The sequence below is a fragment of the Macaca fascicularis genome, chromosome 14 (genome assembly GCF_037993035.2).
Source record: "Macaca fascicularis isolate 582-1 chromosome 14, T2T-MFA8v1.1".
Taxonomy (NCBI): domain Eukaryota; kingdom Metazoa; phylum Chordata; class Mammalia; order Primates; family Cercopithecidae; genus Macaca; species Macaca fascicularis.
The window spans coordinates 56,893,901-56,917,315 of record NC_088388.1 but is presented as its reverse complement, the minus strand read 5'-3'; the positions used below and the strand labels follow the sequence as shown (position 1 = coordinate 56,917,315).

Here is a 23,415-nt window from a genome sequence, read left to right as displayed (position 1 = left end):
TTATACCCCAGGTCCATCAAGTTAAGCAGCGCAGTAGCCCTCTAAGGGCCAGCTCCACACCCAGGGATTCCTCCGACAGCGCGGACAGATGTCCTGGGAGGCTGGCTCAACTCGGTCCCCAGCCCCCGGCTCCCAGCTACCGGCGCCCCGCCTCCAGCGCTCAACAGTTAACAAGGCAACTAGCGCGCAGACGCCACGGCCGCGGCGCAGAAGGCGTGTTTGGCGCCCCGCCGCCCCGCCGCCCCGCCGCCCCGCCGCCCCGCCGCCCCGCCGCCCCGCCGCCCCGCCGCCCCGCCGCCCCGCCGCCCCGCCGCCCCGCCGCCCCGCCGCCCCGCCGCCCCGCCGCCCCGCCGCCCCGCCGCTCGCGCCTTCCGCCAATGGCCCTACTGCGCCGGCGCCGCCGGGAGCGCCAGGCCTCATCCCGCTTCCTAGGATAGCGCTGCGCGCATGCGCCTTGACGAGTGAGCCGGGTGAGGGGGTTCCCTAAGTAGCGGAAGGGGCAGATGGAAATGGAAGGGGTGGGCGCGCTTAGGCCTCGTCCTGGCTAGGCTCCTGCTGGAGTTTGCGTTGGGGGCGGACCAGGAGCGGTGGTCTCCAGGGAGGTCGAGGCTGGGGCTCCCACCCGAATTTGGAGCAGGGTTGCGGCGGCCCAGCTGAACCGCCGGCGTTTGTACGTTATGTGCCCACTTAGGGAGCCATGGACAACTGTTTGGCTGCCGCAGCGCTGAATGGGGTGGACCGACGTTCCCTGCAGCGTTCAGCAAGGCTGGCTCTAGAAGTGCTGGAGCGGGCCAAGAGGAGGGCGGTGGACTGGCATGCCCTGGAGCGTCCCAAAGGCTGCATGGGGGTCCTTGCCCGGGAGGCGCCCCACCTAGAGAGACAGCCGGCAGCCGGCCCGCAGCGCGTTTTCCCGGGAGAGGTGAGGGTCGCCGTGCTGGGGACCGCCCCAGTCATTCGCACCGCTGTAGCCCGCTGGGAGCCTGGGGCGCGCAGCGCAGAAGCACCTGAGGAAACCTCCCCTTAGCGGAAGCTGGAAAGGATCAGGACAATGAATGGAAAAGTCCTTTCAAAACTATTTATATTTGACAAGTTCTTGTTGGGTAGCTGTAGAATAACGGTAGTGTTCAGCCCTGGTTGGTTACTTAAAAAAAAAAAAAAAAAAAGGCCGGGCGCGGTGGCTCACGCCTGTAATCCCAGAACTTTGGGAGGCCGAGGCGGCGGATCACCTGAGGTCGGGAGTTCGAGACCGCCTGACCAACATGGAGAAACTTTCCGTCTCTACTAAAAATACAAAATTAGCCGGGCATGGTGGCGCATTCCTGTAATCCCAGGTACTAGAGAGGCTGAGGCAGGAGAATCGCTTGAATCCGAGAGGCGGAGGTTGCGGTGAGCCGAGATCGTGCCATTGCACTCCAGCCTGGGCAACAAGAGCGAAACCTCCGTCTCAAAAAAAAAAACAAAAAACTTACAGCTGTCATCTGATAATAGAGGAAAGCCTGGAAAGCCTGCAAACCTATCTCTTAGGTCCTGGATAAATTGCATGTCCATCTTTTAGGGTTGGAATTCTTTCTCAGTAACATCGTTCTTTCTGACATAAACTTGCAGAGCCTTTCGAAAAGTAAAAAGGAGGCTATTTCCAAAATGGCTTTATTCTCCAGTAGGGAATCCTAGATCTAACCTGTGACGTGCCATTTATTCAAATAGAGAGAAGAGAGGCCCCCAACCCTTAGTGCTTCCTTCAGAACAATGGCTGAATTCATGGACTATACTTCAAGTCAGTGTGGGGTAAGTTGGTGTGAACCAAAGCTATGTCCCATCACCTGCTGATGGACCACAATGGGGATCCTTCTGGAATTTAGGGAGAATCTGGAGACTACCTGTTTCTCCTGCCCAGCCTTCATGGTCAGATTGTAAACAGTCAAGGACTTAAACCAGGGGGTAAATCCAAGTTAGAATTCACTCAACCAATGTTTATTGAATGCCTAACTCTGTAGTTGACAATACAGCTATGAAAAGTCAGAAAAGGTCTTCTGCCCTCAGTGATCTTTCAGTCTGGTGGGGGGAAAAATAGCTTATTTGCTGAATTCCATAGCAAGTAAGTTAAATATTAGGGGTTATTTATTTTTATTTTATTATTTATTTATTTATTTATTTTTTGAGACAGAGTCTTGCTCTGTCACCCAGGCTGTAGTGCAGTGGCGCAGTCTCGGCTTGCTTCAAGCTCCACCTCCTGGGTTCATGCCATTCTCCTGCCTTACCCTTCCTAGTAGCTGGGACTAGAGGCGCCTGCCACCACGCCCAGCAAATTTTTTTTTTTTTTTTTTTTTTTGTAATTTTCAGTAGAGACAGGGTTTCACTGTGTTAGCCAGGATGGTCTCGATCTCCTGACTTCATGATCCGCCCACCTCTGCCTCCCAAAGTGCTGTGATTACAGACGTGAGCCACCGCACCTGGCCTTTTTTTTTTTTTTTTTTTTTTTTTAATTGAGACAGTCTCACTCCATCACCCAGGCTGGAGTGCAGTGGCTCAATCTTGGCTTACTGCAACCCCTGCCTCCTGGCCTCCTGGTTCAAGCAAGTTTCCTGCCTCAGCTTCCCCAGTAGCTGGGACTACAGACGTGTGCCACCATGCCTGGCTAATTTTTGTATTTTTGGTAGAGACAAGGCTTCACCATGTTGGCCAGGCTGCTCTCGAACCCCTGTCCTCAAGTGATCTGCACACCTTGGCCTCCCAAAGTGTTGGGATTACAGGCATGAGCCACCATAACCAGCCAAGTCATCTTTCCATACTCGGGGAAGGTTGAAGGCAGGCCAGAAAACATTCAAGGAAATTAACTGCATGGAAGGCGCTGTCTTCTAGGAATTACAGCAGACTCTGGCCTCATGCAGCATTAACACTTCGTGAGTCCTACATGGTTGTAAGGAGGCTGATCCACAAGGGAGATGGAAGAGAATACCTTGTTTCTGCCCTGCTTTTCAGTTTCATATGTTAAGATCTCAAAACACTCTAATCTTTCTACATCTTTTGTAAAAATCCCTGACTCCAAGAATAGGACTCCAACCAGTGAGGAATAGTTCAGGGAATATTTTTATCTTATTTGTATTGTTCAGTGGTTTTAGAAAAATCAATAGCTTCAGCTCTACTGTAAAGTGATTAAACCCTTGGTTCATGGTTCAGTAAAAGCAATAATATTTGTCTTTCATTTAAGGTTTAGCAAATTGCTGTTCTTCATTTTGGTTTTCTGTTCATGCTTCAGTTCAAGTCTCTGTTATGAAATGGAGCCTCAGAACCCCTTGGCTTTCTAGAGATAGAATTAAGAATTATGTACTGGGTTTGCCTCTACAGTCTGAAGCAGCTACTAAAATACATCTTTAGGTCTGTGTCCTCAAGTGCTTTCCCCGGCTTCTCATTCTTCTCGTCACATGTGTTTTAGACAGTGTCCCTACCCTGTGTTCAAAACAAGCAGAGCTGTGATGTCCTCATCATTAGTCATTATCAAGGGCAAGTCTAAGGCTAACTTTGAGGGGGAGGAAGGAAGCAGACAAGAGAAATGTAACTGTTTTCTGATCTTTTGGAAGATTCTTCTTAAATTAGAGACTTCTCCCTCCACTCCCCTGCGCACGGGAAGCACAGAGAAAAGGGCTGCAGAGCTCTTGGGTTTATGTTTCATTTCCTGCTGTGTTTCTAAATTTCAAGAAAATGTACCCATCTCTTCCCATGTCCTTGTCTGACACTTAGACAATAAACATGGAACTGTTCATCCACATTTTTTAGGGGAGGAAATGAAAGGATATGTGCATTGGACATGGGGGCAAAGATGTGAAATTTGTTTAACCTGGCAGAGAGCATGGTCCTGCCCACCTTAGCCAGCGTTCTTGCCCTACAGAGGCAGCAGGTGGCAGCACGAGGATGCCAAATGCATTTCTTTCTCTGCAGCCACTTTGGGTGGGCTAACGTTTGTTGCATGACTTCAGAGGCCTGTCAAGAGGGCAGGTAATTCACCTTTGCTCTCTTGCCTCCCTCCTCAACTGTACTTTGCCCAAATATCAGGGTATTTTGAAAATTTGACAAGACAATTTGGTTAGCTAACATCTTTGACATTACTTCTCTAGAAGTATTATTCATCTGTGCCAGAGGAAGGAGGGGCAACCCATGTCTATCGTTATCACAGAGGCAAGTCGAAGCTGTACATGTGCTCGGACATAGGGAATGGTCAGGTAAGTGTACTCAACTATCCGGCACCATGCCTTCAGTCTACCAAGATATGACACCCTATATTCAAGAGCCCTTGCGAGACTTTGTGTTACTGGATGCCAGTGTGACTTGGCATTACAGGGCTTAACAGAAATGTATAAATTCATAACCTTAGAGAACTTACAGCAATGAACATGAAATAGGAGGTTGTCAAAAATATAAGATTGATGCCACTGTAGGATCTTTAGGTGAACCTGCAGTCCTGGGCCATGGGATTCTCGGCCAGGTTTAAAGAAAAGAGCTTCCAAGCCTGGAACATGTTGCATGCAGTGATCGCCCCTGTGACTATCCCCTGCACTCTATTCTGGGCAACATAGACCCTTTCTGTATTTTTTTTTAAAAAAGAGCTCCAAATATCCTCTTCTACATCTAGGGATAGGATTTTTTTTTTTTTTTTTTTTTTGAGACAGGGTCTTACTCTGTCACCCAGGCTAGAGTGCAGTGGAGCAATCGTGGCTTACTGCAGCGTTGACTTCCTGGGCTCAGGTGATCCTCCCACCTCAGCCTCCCAAGTAGCTGGGACTACAGGTGCATGCCACCACACCCAGCTAATTTTTAATGTTTTTAATAGAGATGGAGTTTTGCCATGTTGCCCAGGCTGGGGGAAAAGATTTTTAATAATTACATTTTTTACTGTAAGGTCATAACTGTCATGTCTTTGGTAATTTTTTATTTTATTTTATTTATTTTTTTTTTTTTGAGAGGGAGTCTCACTGTCACCCAACGTGGAGTGCAGTGGTACAATCGTGGCTCACTGCAACCTCTGCCTCCCAGGTTCAGACAATTCTCCTGCCTCAGCCTCCCAAGTAGCTGGGACTACGGGCACCTGCCACCACGCCCAGCTAATTTTTGTGTTTCTCTTTTTTTTGTTGTTGTTGAGACGGAGTCTCACTCTGTTGCCCAGGCTGGAGTGCAGTGGCATAATCTCGGTTCACTGCAAGCTCCACCTCCTGGGTTCATGCCATTCTCCTGCCTCAGCCTCCCAAGTAGCTGGGGCTACAGGCGCCAGCCACCACGCCTGGCTAATTTTTAGTATTTTTAGTGGAGACAGGCTTCCACCGTGTTAGCCAGGATGGTCTTGATCTCCTGACCTTGTGATCTGCCCACCTCGGCCTCCCAAAGGTGCTGGGATTACAGGCATGAGCCACCACGTCCGGCCCATTTTTGTATTTTTAATAGAGACAGAGTTTCACTGTGTTGGCCAGGCTGGTCTCAAACTCCTGATCTCAGGTGATCTGCCTGCCTCAGCCTCCCAAAGTGCTAGGATTACAGGCGTCAGCCACCGTGCCTGGCCCATGTCTTTCATAATTTTTAAAAAGAAAGTACAAGGGAAGTGTGGTGACGGGGGTCTCGTTTAACAAAATACTTTTTTGTAAAGGTAGTAACAATTACAGGCCTCTCACTACAAACTTACCTTTTACCACATATCATTCTGGGGAAGCCAAAGATTCTGTTTATTGAACTGATTCAAAGGAGGAGGTGGTGGTGGTGGTGGTTTCTGAGGAGACTAGGTTTTTGCTTTTGTTTTAAACTACCTGCTTGTACTCAAAGATAGCAAACTGAAGTCCAGAGTCGATTCCGGAGTCTAAGTTGGATTCTTGACTTCTTTGGTCTGTCAGCCATTTTGGGGTGTTAGAGGGAGGAAATTTAGGACAAGGATGGGAGAGTGGACACAGGGACATGAGCAAGGGCTGAGTGTACACTTGAAGCACCTCCCACACGCCTCCCCTGGCCTGGGAGGTGAGTAGTGGTGCCAGAGCTTGAGTCCTGAGCCCCCTTTTCTGGCCTAGCCTGAACTCTCACCTAAGTGCACCTGACCCTAAAGGGTGCACTTAGGTACATGTGGGGAAGAGTCATTCCCAACTCTCCTTTTAAAATGTAAGTTCCCTCTAAGGGAAATTGGCTTTATCAGTCAGCCTGTTGCCTTCTAGGACCACCCCTACTCCTAGAAGAAGCACAGAAGAGAATGTATTGAGAGCCTAAGTGTCACTTTTGCATTTTAAATTTTCCCTGCAATCCAAGAGTCCCATGTTACAGACTGGAAAACCAAGGCTCAAGAGAAGTTAATCTCTCTTAGTAAATAGCAGAGATAGGACTTAAACTCAGGTGTGTCTGATTCCAAAGCCCATGTAAGGATGAAAATTATAATAAACATCTGACTAAAAATACCTTACAGAATTCACTTAAAAATGCCTTAATGACTTAGATGACAACTTAGAAAAAGCTGACAGAACAATTACTAACTCCTCATAAGGTAGAAGAAAACTTCTCTTTACAATCCAAAAGTGAAAGTTTGGGCACAAATCAGTGTTCTACTTGTCTCTTCAGAGAAAAGACAGAAAAAAGACATCCCTTGGTCCTGGAGGCATCTATCAAATATCCGAGTGTGCTCCAGAGGCATCCCAGCCTGTGAGTACGGAACTGCTTACGCACTGGGTTTCACCACCGTTACAACTCCATGAACCAGTTGACATGGTTCTTAGAGGGCTATTTGAATTGGGTCTATAGTATTTTTAAGTTGAGATGTTCTTACACTTAAGAAGGGAGTGCACAAAATTTTGGTTCAGTGTAAAACTGGGTTTTCTTGGTATTCTTCCTTCACTCAAAGCTTCAGGGATACTCTTTGTGCCTGAACTCATAGTTGTGGTTGGAAAGAATGTGAAGTATTCACATCTCAGTTCCTACCTACAGCTCAGCTGAGCTGGCACTGGGTCCTGCTGGAATTCCACCATCTGTTCAAGCAGCAGGAGGGGCACGATCCTCCTGCCAACAAAGTGAAAACCATTGCTGAAATTCTGAAACATACACATTTGGTGAGATCAGGTTCCACAACATTTGAAGGCATTTGTTCTCATTTTCCAAAAATGTTTCTTTGTAAAAACATATAATGAGTTTTTCATTTTTAAGTAAAGTACTCATTAGTTCATGAAGCCAGGGGATCCTTTTTGGAACTTGGAAGGGCTAGAATTCTGAGGAAAGGAACTTCATCCAGCATGGTGCCGCAATACATTTCTTACTTTTTGTTTGTATACAGCTTGCTACTAGTCAGGATTTGGAGTATACTAGAGTTATTAACAATTCAGAATATTCTGCTTCTAGTACAAATATAAGTTGTTAAGGCTTAGACGCCTCTCAACACTTGCAGACTTTTGGTAATACTGATGTTCCACAGTGTTGGAGTTCTACAGCCACATGCCAACCTTACCTCTATGTCTCCTTGTGTGCAAATGAAGCATCCTTGGCTTTCTGCAATTCTGATACAACCATATTTTCTAAAAGTGACTTCTATTTACATGGTTGACAACCAATAAATAGTTAATGACATTGTTATACACATTTACATCAGTTAAAGGATTATAGACTTCCAATTTTGCAGAAACTGGACAGGCATGCAAGAATACAACATTAAACAGCTTTGGAAAAACTTGGCTTCAAATCCATCTGCAAGGTAGGAGGAATAGAGGAAATTTCATAAAAATGTAAACATGATCATTTATTCCTCTGAGTGCAATTTGCTGGCCAGTAGTTTGGCTTTTCCTGTGTGTGGTAGTGGAATCTACAGCTTTTGCCTGTGGCCCCTTCTCAGCATTAAGCAAACATGTAATGGCATCCCAGCTGTCAATCTGGCCCTTAATTACAGGCTCTTTTCTGGTTTGTGACTTTGTCCTTTTGTCATTTGAACTGAGACCCATCCTCTGTCTGCACACCTGATGTAACCTGCCTCCCAGCCATGAGTGAAGTCTACCCTTGGAAGACTGATTGTACTCAGTTCGGCTCTAAATAAAAATCTTTCCATTAACTCTGGCTTCCAATGTTTTGTACTCTGGGAGAACCAGTCCTCCAAGGGAAAGTTTTGTCAGCCAGCTGAATTGCTGCTTCAGTGACAAAATGGAATCCACTCAAATTGTTTTGAGCTTTAGGACAAAAGAAATGCCTATCATCTTCCTAATAGTGAACTTAGCAAAGCACAGTTTAAAAGAATGGCTCTCATCACTCCCGATTACCTTGCCATTACTGCTCATCTGTGCTAAGTGCCACTGTCTACTTCTGATCCCCAAAACAGTGGCCTCTAGCCTTTCCCTCTGCCTAACTCCAAGTAGAGTGTTCTTTTTATAATCCTTCATGTTCCTGTAACACTTTAGCATTTACAGAGCATTTTCACATGCTTATTTGTGAGGTATTATCACAGTTCTAGAAATAGGGAAAGGCTGAGACCTACCAAAATGACAGTGTTGTACGTGAGCAGGCTGAGCCTTGAAAGCAGGACCTGTCTCCCACATTAGCACTTCATTCCATCACACCTCTGCATGCACAGGTAGCCTGCTGGGGGGCCATGGTGGCAGTGGGGTATAAAATCTCTAAACTGCTAATATCCTTTTTTTCCTTCTAGGCTGAGAACATTTCTAAGGACCTCTACATAGAAGTATATCCAGGGACCTATTCTGTCACTGTGGGCTCAAATGACTTAACCAAGAAGACTCATGTGGTAGCAGTTGATTCTGGACAAAGTGTGGACCTGATCTTCCCTATGTGATGTTGACCATCACTGCCTTCACATCACCTTTTTTTAAGTAGTAAGAATAAAGCCACTGTATGATTCTCTTGATAGCTATACATTAATCCTGTTTTTAGTGCTGACTGGGTCAGCCTTCCCAGGAACTGGAGTCTGTCTTTTTCAGTGCCTTTTTTAACTGGAGGTGTAGGAGTCCTTCATGCTTGTTTGCCTGAAAGTTATATGATTCGCTCTCTGAACAGGTTTTACTGCTTGCTTTCCAAGTAGAGGTTAATTATGATAATAAAGAGACTGGAAATGAAGAGAATTCATTTTTATTGAGAGGTAAAACAAAAATGTCACTCATGTACAACGGTAGGCTCTATGGAAAGGTGGCAGAGTGGCTGTGGACACATTTGCCCAAAGCAGGCTGACCCTCTCTTCCGTGGAAGAGGCACCTTAAAGCAGTCTCACCAGGGCCCTGGCAGGGACCCCCAGGGCAGGACCCCACACTCCTATACCCCTCACAACAGGTGCCTTCCTGCTGCTTATCTGCAGGGAGGTCTTCGTGGGGTGGAGATACTGCTGGTTATTTGACTGTTACCTGTGGCCTGTCCTGTGCCTCCTTCCGTTGAAGGCCTTGTCAGCCACTCTGTATAACTCTCCTCAAGTTATACATGTTTATTCTTTACCTATAAAAGGGGAAAAATCCATAGATTGTTATGCTGACTGTAATTTTATTCAAAAGTCACTGATTTTAAAAAGTCATTGATGTGCTGAGTGTGGTGGCTCATACCTGTAATCCCAACGTTTTGGGAAGTTAAGGCAGGAGAATCACTTGAGCCCAGTAATCAAGACCAGCCTGGGCAACACAGTGAGACCCTCTCTCTACAAAAAGTAAAAAGTTTAGTCAGGTGTGGTGGCATGTGCCTAGTTACTCAGGTCCTAGCTACTCAGGAGACTCAGATGGGAGGCTCACTTCAGCCCAGGAGTTCAAGGCTGTAGTGAGCCATGATTATGCCACTGCGTTCCAGCCTGAGTGACAGAGTGAGATCTTGTCTCAAAAAAAAAAAATCATTGCTGTGTCCCAAACGTCTTGAAGCTGCCACAGCAGTACTGTGACACCTCCCAGTTTCATTGCCTGGTTCTCTCATTTTGAACACAAACCTTTCCACCTTTCCTTGGGAAAGGTGCCAGTATTTTATATGATGGAAATGAAGTTTTAAGTAGAGCTATATTACCATTGTTAGTGAGGAACAGACTCCATATTCAGAGGGCCTAATAAAGCAGACCCCTACCCAATACCATAGAACAGAGGGTCATTTAAATGGGGATCCTTGCACCCCCAAGAAGCCTGTGATTAAATTCATAGGTTCCATAAGCATTCTGAAATTACATGCAAAATTGAGGGTATGTACATTTTTCTGGGACAAGGGGTCATAGGTTTTACTGTTCTCAAAGCGGATGTGACCCAGAAAGTCTAAGACCCATGTGAGAAGTCCTTAGGAAGCCCCTTTCCAGCCATTCTGCTTTACCTAGATCCTCAGGGCTCTCAGTCTAAGGGGAATTCTTGTTCCATGGACCTATTGCAAGGCTCTGACTCTGCTTTCTGTGTTCAACTTCCCCTGGCGGGGTCTGCGGTGGCTTCGTGTTGGTTGCCTTCAAGACCAGCTCCGTGGTAGTCCCCACTACTACAGTTTGTCCTCTCTGCTGTTTGTGATCCTTTTCTTCTTTCCAGATGTTGGAATATCTTGTTCCTAAACCCAAAAGTCAATTACTTAGGTTGAATATGCCATCATTTTGATGGGATAAGTAGAACTAAAACAAAGATCACTGAAGTATCTGTAAGCTCACAGCATTGTTTTCTTTTCATTTATTATGTATTTGAGACAGGGTCTTGCTATATCACCCAGGCTGGAATGCAGTGGCATGATCATAGCTCACAGCAGCCTCGACCACCCGGGCTCAAGCCATCCTCCCACCTGCCACCCCCTCTTCACTACAGCCCCCAGTAGCTCGGACCACAAGCGCACACCACCATGCTCAGCTAATTTTTTAGTTTCTTTATAGGAACAGGGTCTTGCTATGTTGCCCAGCTGGTCTTGAACTCCTGGGCTCAAGCGATCCTCCAGCCTCAGCCTCCCAAAGTGTTGCGATTACAAGTGTAAGCCACTACACTTGGCCTATTTTACCATCATGCAATGTGTCCATGTAATGTTTTCTATTTTTAGAGAAAAAATTTTTTATCATTTCTGGCCCTTATGCTTTTGGGAAACATTACCTGATACCCAAGATTTGGAGTAGTGAAGAAGTTATTGGATGTGTTTTCTAAACTGCCATTAGGGCAAGTGAAGGTAACTGACTGCCACCAGTTAAAGGAGCTTCGACACCTTCACTGATCACTGATAACATGGACCATAAAGAAGAGACTACAAGCTGATGGAAAAACAAGTTTTAAGAAATTGAACTGGGTGCATTAGTGCACACCTGTAGTCTCAACTATTTGGGAGGCTGAGGCAGGAGGATTGCTTGAGCCCAGGAGTTTGAGGCTGTAGTGAGCTATGATCATGCCACTGCACTCCAGCCTGGGTGACATAGTGAGACCTTGTCTCTAAAAATAAAAAAATATATATATTAGGGCAAAACAAAAATAATGGGAGATGTGACTTCCTGAGGAACAGACCAATCTAAAAGGGAAGGAACGCTTTTTATGTTTCTTTTACAACTACAGATTGAATCCTGTTTCAGTTATAAGCAAAGGAGGCAGAAAGCACCTCCCTGCCAGCAGCTGACAATCTGGCCTCCCTAGGACTGTTAGAATCTAACTGTAACCTCTCACTGCCTGTAACTGAAAGTAAGGGAAAGTGTGGAGGACAGAGAAACCTATGCAAGAGCTTTTGTGAGAGGCAAAGCTCAAAATTGAGTGTCGAGCATCAGCACTCGACAGAACGGATATCGAGTCCTGAGAGCAGGAACTGATTAAACATCAAGCATGTTTAGGAGAAGCAAAACAGCATATTTCCTTTAAAAGATACAAAACCTGGAGGGGAGAAAAGCAAAGCGCTGGTGTTTGCCTTGTTTCAGCCCTGACCCACATGTGGTTTTCTGTGCTTCTCTTAACTAGTGAGCTGTGACAGGCAGTCCCACGTGTGTGGTGAAGGCTGGAGATGGCCATGTCTCCACACCCCCTCTCGGGCATGCTCTCTGTATATTTGGGAACATGCTGACGATGCTCACGGGTCAGCCCCAGGAACTCTCCCTAGAGCATAACACAAGATCCAGTATTTAACGGGAAAGCTGGGCCAACTACCTGAAGATACTATAGTTCTCTTCTTTATAGTCGATTATTAGAATTTATTTCGGGGGAGAAAATAACTTTGGAGTGGATCTGTTTAAATGTGGTGATGGAGAGAGACTGTAGGTGTAGGCTTCGGGCAGTAGCAGTAAGAGCTGTGTAAACTTAGGGCCAGGGGAAATTTGTTTGGACTTAATCAGGTTTGGAACCCTTCTAGAGATTGCTATGGAGCAAGCCACAGCAATAGGAACACAGATGTGGTACCTAGGGCATCTCTGGCCCCCATGGCCCCTCTGGTTGTCCCTCTCCCCTATGCTGGGCTTGGTATTGTCTCATTTGCTCCCCACAGACCCTTTTCTGTTGGGTAGGTACAGCTTTTCTTTCTCCAGGCTCTGCTGGAGCAAGAGGCATTGGGAGCTATGGAAAATTTAGCATGAAAACGCTAGAGTTTGGTACCATTTTCTTTATGCCCTCTCTACAAGTGATAATATAAAGAAAATGGTACCAAACTCTAGTGTTTGCATGCTAAATTCTCCATAGCTGCATTTCTTTCAAATGGAGAAAGAAACTGGCATATCTTTCTTTCTTTTTTTTTTTTTTTTTTGGAGACAGAGTCTCACTGTGTCACCCAGGCTGGAATGTAGTGGCTCACTGGAACCTCTGCCTCCAGGGTTCAACTGATTCTGGTACCTCAGCCTCCCAACTAGCTGGGATTACAGATGTGCATCACAGCGCCTGGCTAATTTTTGTATTTTTAGTAGAGACGGGGTTTCACTTTGTTGGTCAGGCTAGTCTCAACCCCCTGACTGCAAGTGATCCGCCCCCGCTTTGGCCTCCCAAAGTGCTGGGTGAGCCACTGCACCCGGCGAAATCACCATTTCTGAGTGGCTGCTGCCAAGGCTTGCCATTGCAAGATTGGAGTAACCCATTTCACAGAAGCCTGGGACCCACCTCCCCATTTTATATTTTCAATATAAAGTTTCCTCCTGGAGAGTGGAGGACGAGCACAGCTGGGTCTGAGATATAGGGGAAAAATCCTCATATAAAATCCAAGTGCAGCAGACATACCCCTCCCCTCCCAAAGCCCAAGGGTTCAGAGGAGTCACCAGGAAAGCTTCTCTTTACAAACAATTTCTCAACTTTCTGGAACCGAACACTAATAAAGTCGTTACCCCTGGGGCAAGATTGAAATCTTCATTGGTGCCAGCTTGATGGTTCATGCCTGTAATCCCAGCACTTTGGGAGGGCGAGGCAGGCAGATCACTTGGGCCAGGGGTTCGAGACCTGCCTGGCCAACATGGCAAAACCCCATCTCCACTAAAAATACAAAAGTTAGCCAGGCATGGTGGCATGCACCTATAATCCCAGCTACTGGGGAGGCTGAGGCATGAGAATCACTCAAACCTGGGAGGCAGAGGTTGCAGTGAGCCAAAATCATGCCACTGCACTCCTGCCTGGGCAACAAAGTGAGACTGTCTCAAAAAAACAAACAAACAAAAAACAAACAACAACAACAAAAAACTCTCATGGGCTAAGCAGTCCTTCTGGCTCAGTGACTGTGCTAGAAATAGGGCTATGGTTTCAACCAGGGAACCCTAGTGGGTCCCAGTGTGGGCAGTGCCTAGAGATCTAAGCCCTTAGCAATGGTGTTCCTTCACCTCACAGCCTCCCTGCCCCAGATATGTTCAGTGACCCCAGGACCCCCAGAATCTTGTCAAGGGCCACCTCCTTCACACAGCTCTGACAGGCTTCTGCTCCTTCCGGGCTCCATTGGGAATTTAGATAGAATGGGCTCCCGGAACCTAGCAGGGCCCGCCACACAGTTCTCAGCTGGAGGTGATGCAGTGTGGGGCTGGCTGCAGACTGCCAGCAGCAACAGGACACGGCTTTCCTGTTGGCCATGAGGGATAAGAAGCACATCACAGTGCCCAGGTCCTCCCCGCTGACTTACTGAGGGGCCCAGCAGGAGAGTGGGGCCTCATGACCAATGCTTAAGACCAGTTTCTATGCTTCAGTGCATCAACTCTCATCAACACCAGGAGGCATTTGTACTATTCATCTAGAGAAAAACCAAGGCCTCCAAGAAAAAAGGAGGGGGCTAAAAACAGACAATGGCAGTGCCCTGTCAGTAGAGACTAGTGAAGAAAGAAAAAGGCAGGTATTAAATAGGGATGCAACCTTAGCACAAAGATCAGTTCATCCTTCTGCTCCTGTGGGCCTCATAGCTGAAATGGAAACCTGCTATTTCCCTTTTCCCACAGCCTCCTCTTCAGCATGACCAGACTCCCAAGGATTACTGTAGTCCCAACAGAGTGGACACGTGCATCAGCTTCATAAGGGACATGTGGGAGGGAAGGGAGCCGGGGCCCCAGCCCCTGCCTTAGAAGGCAAGCCCACTCCCCTGGCATACCTGGCTTCCCAGGGCGTGGCTCAGGCCCGTTTCTCCTCCAATACCTCCACTCAGGCTGGCAGAGGCCACTCTGCCTCAAAGGAGTCTCAAGAAGGATGGGATCTGTGTTGACTGCACTGTTTACCATCAGTCTCTGGGGAGGGCCCATCTCCAGATCATTCTCCACATCGTCTTGTTCACGGGAGGAGGAGGAGGAGGAGGAAACAGCCAGGGGAGCGTGCGTTGCTACTTTTTCCCCTTTAGGACCTTCCAGGGGCAAAAGCTGTGCTGGGGGCTCCAACTCTGGAAGTTCTCTGGCTGTGACTTCTGAGGTCCTGGTTAGAGGCCACCAAGTGGTGCCACATGGGGGGCAGCCACAGAGGCAGCCCTGGCACAGCAGCTGGCAGCAGGCATGAGGGTGGCAGAGAGGGCACAGGAATGGAGTGCCCGGAGGAAGCTCGTTAGTGATGCGCCCAGTGATTGGCCCCAGCAGAGAGCAGCATGGGGCCAGTGAAGGGGCCTGGGGTGCTCCCTGGTGAAAGACTTGTGCAGCCTCTCCACAGCCTTCTTCCAGATGGCCAGGGACACCGACTGGACCCCACCTAGGGGCACTTTAGCGGCTCTGCCATTCCAGAAATGAACAGTGATTTCTTCTTCCTTTGATGCTACATAACAAAAAATGGCAAAATTTTGTTATAATTATCAATTACCTTTTTTTTTTTTTTGAGACAGGGTCTGGCTCAGGCTGGAGTGCAGTGGCACAGTGAGAGCTCACTGCAGCCTCAACCTCCCAGGCTCAAGCCCTCCTCCTGCCTCAGCCTCCCAAGTGGCTTCCACTTCCTAATCGTGGGATAAGGCCTCTCCTATCCACACAGGCAAAGGCAGAGCTTCAGCCCGGCCCCTGTGCTCTGGCTGCCTGGCTCCTCACATGCACCTCTCCGTGGAGAGCCTGCCAGGAACATCCTTCACCTGCATCATACCTACCTCCACTTCCCGAGGACTTGCCTGAGCCTCCCTGCCTCCTGGACTACAGTGGCCTGCAGGGGCTCACTTTTCTTGTCAAAACCAACATGCATTCTCAGTAGAAGCCTCATTCTGTCATTCTCTGAATTACAGTGGTGCTGACTGACCCGGCAGAAGATGACTGTCCGGTCCCTGGAGGACCTGGTGAGAGCTGGGTCGTGAGTAGCTAAACCATGGTTTAGCTAACCAACATAGACATAGAGTTTTAGGCCACTTACCCTGATTACAATTTTTTTTTTTTAATAATCTGAAAGATACAGTGTGCATCTTGAGGCATCTGTTGCTGCCTCAAGATTAAGCAGCAGGCAAGGGGGTAAAAATTATCTTCTTAATGCCTTAGAAACCCCTAAGCTGTAGACGCACCCTTGGCTCTCTCATCTGGCCTGATTATAGCCTGGCTCCTTCTGGGGACTGATGAGTCAGAGCAGCTTCTCTTACCTCTCCGGGGATCTCTCATCTCCAAGCCCAAAAGAACAGTGCCGGGACCATACTGCTGTTGTCCTGGCTGCCAAAGTGCCAGCACCTTGTCCCCTGGTCTCAGTGAGTATCCTACCGATGGTGAGAGAGGAATGACATCCTCTTCTAAGACCACTCTCTGCTGCCGGGCTGGCAGCTTCGGGCCTGCGACAAGAGGAGCCTCAAATTCCACAAGCAGGACCCCCTGTCTCTCCAGCTGTGGGAAAGAAAACACTCAGAATAAGAACTGGCATTACAAAGTACAAGAGGGAGCACCCAGGTTCCCTACAATGCCCCCAAACCAGGCCCAGGGACTGCCTTCCAAACAGTGACAGGCACCTAAAGAAGGGACGAGGCAGATGCTCTTTCAAGCCAGTCATAGCTGAGATAGGCAGGCTGTGTGGCACGGTTGGGCTTCCCTGAATCTTTTTCTTCCTCGGGCAACACTTCTTGCCTCTCCCTTTCCATTCCCTTCCTTTGCCTGGTTTTCTTTCCTCCTACCAAATTTTTGACCTGCAATTGCCAGGAATAACCTGGGTCCTCCCTGGACCTTTTCTCAATGCGATCCCCTCCTTCCAGCACCCCCAAGAAGCGTCGCTCCTGTGTCCAAGACCAACCAGGGATGGATGGTTGTTCACCTGTGAGGCTCATGTAGGCGAGGAGAGATTGTGGCCACAGAGCTGCCCTCAGCACCGCCCTTACAGTCGACGAGGAAAGGGTTAGCTAAGCAAGTGAATAGCAAAAGTGAGAGAACAGTGATGCAGCTACTTAAAAGTACAGGCTGTTTCAAGTACTCTGTGATTTAGAAGAGAAATAAACTGGTTATAAATTATTTTTACCAAATCACTGGACAGAAACTATATTCGAGCAAAGTTTTGCTAGAATTTCATTTTAATTCACATATTACTTGAAAATTGACCTTTTTTTCCCCCCCAGATGGAGTTTCGCTCATCACCCAGGCTAGAGTGCAATGGCATCATGATCTTGGCTTACTGCAACCTCCGCCTCCTAGGTTCAAGCGATTCTCTTGCCTCAGGTTCCCAAGCAGCTGGGACTACAGGAGCCCACCACCTTGCTCGGCTAATTTTTGTATATTTAGTAGAGACGAGTTTCACCACATTGGCTAGGCTGGTCTCGAACTTCTGACCTCAGGTAATCCACCCTTCTTGGCTTCCCAAAGTGCTGGGATTATAGGCATGAGCCACCACACCAGGCCAAAAACTGACTTTTGATTGGAAATTCTGAAATTCATATTTTTAAAGAATTTACATTAGTCTTCCCTTCATGAATCTACATTCACAAAGTAAGTCTGACTCTGAAAAAAAGAAAATTAAAAAAAAAAAAAAAAGAAGTGAGTAGCCACTGAAGTACAGGCCAGGCCTGGCCCCCAGCATGGCAGGAGTATGCTTCTCTGTGTACCAGCACACACCCATGCATGTGAGCAAACACATCTCGTGCCTCTTTCCCTTAGGCTGGTGTTCATTCAACACACGGAATTTTCCTCAACAAAGTACTTTTAAAGTACATTTTCTTCTCTGTTATGCATTGAATTGTGTCCCATGCCCCACCTCCACCCTCCTCCCACAGGCTGGAGTGCAGTGGTGCCATCAGTTTGGAGCTCAAGTGATCCTCCTGCCTCAGCCTCCCAAGTGGCTGGGACTACAGCCATGTGCCACCATGCCTTGTTAATTTTTAAATTTTTTGTAGAGACAGGGTCTCGCTATATTGCCCAGGCTGGTCTTGAACTCCTGGCCTCAAGCAGTCGTCCCACCACCACCTCTCAAAGCGCTGGGATTACAGGCGTGAGCCACCATGCCTTGCCCCCTGCCAAATTCATATGTTGAAGTCCTAGACCCCAGAATGTGACTTTATTTGGGAATAGGGTCATTGCAAATGTAATTAAGATGAGGACTGAATATGGCAGGTCCCTAATCCCGTGTAATTGATGTCCTTATAAAGGGGGAAATGTGGGCAGACACACACTCAGGGAGAAAGCCCCGTAAAGGTAAAGGCAGAGATCAAGGTGATGCCTCTATAAGCTGAGGAACACCAAAGCCTGCCAGCAAGCCATGAGAAGCCAGAAGCGGGGCATGGGAATCATTCTTCCTCACAGCTCTCAGAAGGAACCAACCTTGCCAAGCCCTGGACTTCCAGCCTCCAGAAATGGGAGATGACACATTTCTGTGGTTTAAGCCACTCTGTTTGTGGCACTTTGTTAGGTAGCCCTAGCAAACTAACGCACTCAGTGGTATTACATGTTCACTTCTACAACATGGCCATGAGAGAGCTGTGCTTATCCAAAAAACCAGCCTGCTAGAGGCACACAGCCAAGGCATGTCAGGTACGACAGGGCCACCCAGAGGAGCATGCCAGGGAGATACTGAGGGTCAGGGACTTGCCTCAGGAGCAGCCTTTATTTGAGCCCAGTAGTAAAAGCCATCTGCTTCCCTTCTTGCCAGGACCCATGTGTTGGCAGCATCTCCAGCTCTTCCCAGCCAGCCAGGCCCTTGCCATGCTGGGTCGGCAATGTGGAGACACGGGCAAGAAGAGGTGTGCCTGGAAAAAAGCAAATGGAATTAGTGGATAGAGAGTAACAAGCCCTAAACACATCAAGAAACATGTTTCTCAGGTACATCTGAGGTGCACCACAGCACACAAGGCATGTGGAACAGAAATCCACATGGAAAGTGGCAATCTATGACTTCCAGAAGGATAAGATAAACCTCCAGGAGGGGCAGTAGGAGAGGACAGTGAAGGGAACCATCCTTGGTGGATTGGGAGTTGGTTCAAGGCAACCAAAAGGTAATTTGCCTTGATACATTCAAGTTAATTAATGCTTGTTCCTACACTAGACAACAGACTGGAAAAGTGTGGCTCTCGCCTGTAATCCTAGCACTTTGGGAGGCTGACGCAAATGGATCACTTGAGCTCAGGAATTCAAGACCAGCCTGGGCAACATGGTGAAACCCCATCTCTACCAAAAATACAAAAAAATTAGCTGGGTGTGGTAGTATGAGCCTGTGGTCCCAGCTACTCAGGAGGCTGAGGTAGGAGGATTGCTTGAACCTGGGAGGTAGAGATTGCAGTGGGCTGAAATGACACTACTGCACTCCAGCCTGGGTGACAAGGTGACACCCCCTATCGAAAAAAGAAAAGAGCGCCAGGGGCCAGGCGCAGTGGCTCACGCCTGTAATCCCAGCACTTTGGGAGGCCGAGGTGGGTGGATCATGGGGTCAAGAGATCAAGACCATCTGGACAATATGGTGAAACCCCATCTCTACTAAAAATACAAAAATTAACTGGGCGTGGTGGCAGGCACCTGTAATCTCAGCTACTCAGGAGGCTGAGGCGGGAGAATCACTTGAACCCGGGAGGCGGAGGATGTGGTGAGCCAAGATTGCGCCACTGTACTCCAGCCTAGTGACAGAGCAACACAGTGAGACTCCGTCTCAAAAAAAAAAAAAAAAAAAAATAGTGCCAGGAAGGTAAATCTTAAGGTGGCGTGTGGGATTCCAGGATGAGGCGTGGAAGCTTGGGTAGTAATACCAAGGGTGTGAAATTGTAATGCCACTTGATGCTGTGGGGTCAGGGAGATGAGGAAGTGTTTGGGCAGGGACAACCCAGAGGAGCTAAGGGGTTGTGGGACAGAAAAAGGAGATGCTAGTTCCGGATAATGTTGTGGTCAGGGCCAGTTGGTCTAGGGGAGTTGTTGAGTCAGGGTTTGGGTTTTTGAAGAAGCCATTTTACTTTGTGGGCAAGGCTGAATGCAAAGGGGGCCTGCCTGCCTCCTGCTGTCATCAACATGCTGTCACAGCACCCAGGGTGTTCGTGCTGAGGAGCTCCTGCAGGCCCATGCTGAGCTACCCTCAGTCCCCCTCAGCCTCCCTCCTGTGCTTGTTGGCATCTCAAGTCCAATGCTTAACTCTAGCTTTGAACAGGATGGTCCACCGGGTGAATCACGAAAGGGAGCCATTAAGGATCATTCAAGCTGGCATGTCCCTAACATGGGCACAATGGATCAGGCAGCAGGAATGCGAGTCCCTGGAGCTGACACGCTCCATGTGTGCATATAGGCTGTGGTGCCTTTGGCCTCTTGTATCCATGCTTTAGAAAGCGGACTGAGGATCCTATTTAGGAAAATCCTGGACAAAGGAGGAGTACTGAGGGAACCTGAAGAGGGACCTGGAGACCCCCCCTTAGCTGATTTCTCCTATGGTGCCAGAGCAAGTCTCATTTTTTTTTTTTTTTGGTTTTGTTTTGTGTTTGAGATGGAGTCTCGCTCTGTTCCCTAGGCTCAAGTGCAATGGCGCTGTCTCGGCTCACTGCAACCTCTGCCTGCGGAGTTCAAGCAATTCTCCTGCCTCAGCCTCCCAAGTAGCTGGGAATACAGGCATGCACCACCACGCCCAGCTAATTTTTTTTTTTTCTTTGAGACAGAGTCTCACTCTGTTGCCCAGGCTGGAGTGCAATGGCACGACCTCAGCTCACTGCAACCTTTCCACCTTCTGGGTTCAAGCAATTCTCTGCCTCAGCCTCCTGAGTAGCTGGGATTACAGGCACCTGCCACCATGCCTGGCTAATTTTTATATATTTAGTTGAGACGGGGTTTCACCATCTTGGCCAGGCTGATCTCGAACTCCTGACCTTGGGTGATCCACTCGCCTTGGCCTCCCAAAGTGCTTGGATTACAGGCGTAAGCCACCATGCCCAGCCAATTTTTTTTTGTATTTTTAGTAGACAGGGTTTTGCCATGTTGGTCAGACTGGTCTCCAACTCCTGACCTCAAGTGATCCACTTGCCTCGGCCTTCCAAAGTGCTAGGATTACAGGCGTGAGCCACCACACCCAGCCAAGTCTCATTGTTGATGGTAAAATGAGCTATAAACTTGGTAACTGGCTATCCCTAACTGCCTTCTCTCCCTCATGCCAACTGTGGCATCTGCAACTCTGCTAAAGCTGGATCAACCCTGAAGGGCTCTGGGAGCACAGTGTAGGCTGGAATGACAGACCGCACACAGATACACCAATCATAAGCCAAACAATGAAGACCCCTTTCCGCCTTCTCAGGAAGCAAGTCTCTCCACCAAGGTCTACCACCAACAGCCAAGAACAAAGGAAAAAAGAAAGGGGCGCCCACTTCCTCCAGAGGGGCAGAGACAGGTACCTTGCGAGGGGCTTGTGCCCAGTGAGCCAGGGTGCTTGGAGGGCAAAGGGGTAGGTGAAGGAAAGGTCCCACAGTGGAGCAGCACCGTCCCAGCCAGGGGCCTTCAGGCTTGTGGCCACGCTGCAGTATTTGAGCAAAGGCATCCTGGGCCCCGTGGAGGAGTCCATGGCCTTCAGAGGATCCACCTGAGAATAGGCACCACCACTCCCTGACCTGCAGCTTAAAGCCAGCGGTGGCCGCCTGGGCGAGGCAGGGCTCAGCTCTGCAGTTAGCTGACTCTGGGGACAGTTGAGTCCATGCACGGCCCCACCTGCTCCCACAAACTCTCACAGTTTCCTCCTTGAGTCACCTGCTTTGGGAACCTCCACTCAGGAAACAGGGAAGGGATTGGAAGAGCAAGAGCTGTGAGTTTAGAGCAGCCCAGCTTTAAATCCTCCCTCACAACCTGCTGGCTGTGTGCTCACTTAACCTCTGCCCTCCAGTTACACTCAGGATAGAATTCATGGAAGGCACCTGGCGTATTCAGCAGCTCAATTTACATTAGTATTTTTCCTCCTTCCTCCTCCCCGGCCACCTACAAGGCTAGTTCTGGCCCCAGGTGAGCTGAGCTCTCAGGGCCGTCTATCCTCTTTCTAGCTCCGTTCAGAGGAGACAGCTGCCACCAGGGCCCAAGATCAAGCCGCACCGCCGCAGCCCACCAGAGCCCTGTGAGGATCCGCCCCTGCCTAAGTCCACAGGTCTGACCCCAAAAGGACTTACCCACAGCCCCAAACTCCCAGCCTCCACCTCAGCCTCAGGCCCCTTCTGACAGTTGGGGCTCAGGGCCTCAGCACAACCGACTCCTGGTTGCCATGCCGATCGCTGTGGGTGCAGCCTGGGGACGCTGTCGTCTGTGGCCAGTGAGTGCACTGAGCGTGCAGAGAGGCCAACAGGAGGCCTTTGGAGGCAGGGGTGGGGCAGGAAGTGATGGGGGAGGGGGTGTTCTCCAGGTTTCCCTCTGGAGAGAAGAGGAGGAGGAGGGAGGGAGAAAGGCCAGCGTAGCCTCAGTTCTCCAAAACTCAGGCTGTCCCACTGCTAGAAGAGTCAGTGGTGGTGGGAAGCCCTCAAGGATCCCAGGGGACTCCTGTGAGGGAGGAGCCTCCTCCACCGAAACTGAAGGCCTCCTCCCTGTACACACTAGAGGCAGGGGTAGGGGAGCCACTGGCGGCTTGGGGACTCTAGGGTAGAATTTGTCCCTAGTCTAAACCAAAATAACCAAAGGTGTGGGCCTGTTTGTCTATAACAGGCAGGACTCCTTTGAGGAGCAGAGGTGTTGTGACCATTTGGAGGGAGAGGCGTGGACACTGGCAACAAAGGAACAGAAGTCCAGATTCCGCTCATGGGAGGGGCTCGTATTTGGAGACCTCTGACAGTCACTGCGCACTGGTTATGTTCCTGGTATGCAGGCAAGTTTGGAGGTTTCCCCCCACATCCATACCCCGCTTCTACCAGGTTCTGTTACAGTTGGCAGATCCATGGGAATAGGGAGGCCAGGGTACCACCTCCAGGAGTAGAGTGGTGTCAGTCACCCCTTCCATCCCCGTCTGGCCCCAGAAGTTGGTTAGGCAGGGGCGTGTTCCTGAACCTCTCCAATCAGCAGGAATCTGGAGACTTCGGTTGGGAATCCTGGGATATAGGCTTTCTCTTTCTTCCTATGCCTGAAGGAGAAAGCTGATAGTTCTGAAAGCTTCTGACAGCCTTTTGGGAAGACTGAAGCTATTCCCAGAGAAAGAGAGGATCGACCTCAGGAAATAGAGGGTTGGTTGGTTGGTTGGTTGGTTGGTTTTGAAACAGGGTTGCCCAGGCTGGCCTCAAACTCCTGGACTCAATGGATCCTTTTTCCTCAGTCTTCCGAGGAGATCGGACTACAGACGTGCACCCCCACATCCAGCTGAAAATAGGTTCTTGGTGACAGTATTGAGTCCTACCTGCAGGCAGTGCTGCTACTCTAGGCCTCAGCTGTGTGAGCCAATAATTCCCCTAATTGATTATGCCACTTTGAATTGGGCTGTTTCTTACTTGCAACCAAAAGCCTCTTAGCTAATGACTGCCCTCCCAGAGTATCACTTCATAGTCAGGAGAATGACTGCTGCCCAGGACCATATACCGAGGCCGAGTTATTTGGCACACAAAGTTAAAGTCTGAGAAAGACCCATGGCCGAGTGCGGTGGCTCACACCTCTAATCCCAGCACTTTGGGAGGCCAAGGCAGGTGGATCACGAGGTCAGGAGATCGAGACCAATCCTGGCTAACACGGTGAAAACCCATCTCTACTACAAATACAAAAAATTAGCTGGGCGTGGT

At 48.8% G+C, this 23,415-nt stretch overlaps 2 protein-coding genes across 7 annotated transcripts; one reads left to right on the top strand and one right to left on the bottom strand.

The window, feature by feature from the left end:
* The first annotated feature begins 418 nt into the window (after positions 1-418).
* Positions 419-9,069, top strand: AKIP1 (A-kinase interacting protein 1). Of its 6 annotated transcripts, none has more exons than XM_045370346.3 (6): positions 419-461; positions 692-919; positions 1,705-1,785; positions 4,113-4,217; positions 6,583-6,663; positions 8,645-9,069. In XM_045370346.3, the coding sequence occupies exons 2-6, from the start codon at positions 698-700 to the stop codon at positions 8,786-8,788; spliced, it is 633 nt and encodes a 210-aa protein (XP_045226281.1). In that variant the 5' UTR covers positions 419-461; positions 692-697; the 3' UTR covers positions 8,789-9,069. The 6 variants fall into 6 exon arrangements, with proteins under 6 accessions (XP_045226281.1, XP_005578724.2, XP_073870505.1 ...); XM_005578667.5 differs by having other exon boundaries at positions 419-470; XM_015435142.4 differs by adding an exon at positions 7,631-7,702 and having other exon boundaries at positions 446-919.
* A 231-nt stretch (positions 9,070-9,300) lies between these two features.
* On the bottom strand, positions 9,301-21,254 carry C14H11orf16 (chromosome 14 C11orf16 homolog). The gene is given in 7 exon segments (XM_005578673.5): positions 9,301-9,438; positions 10,282-10,503; positions 14,452-14,937; positions 14,940-15,095; positions 15,892-16,126; positions 18,309-18,465; positions 21,073-21,254. Coding segments are annotated over 6 exon segments (1,401 nt in total). The 5' UTR covers positions 21,240-21,254; the 3' UTR covers positions 9,301-9,438; positions 10,282-10,303.
* Positions 21,255-23,415: the final 2,161 nt, after the last annotated feature.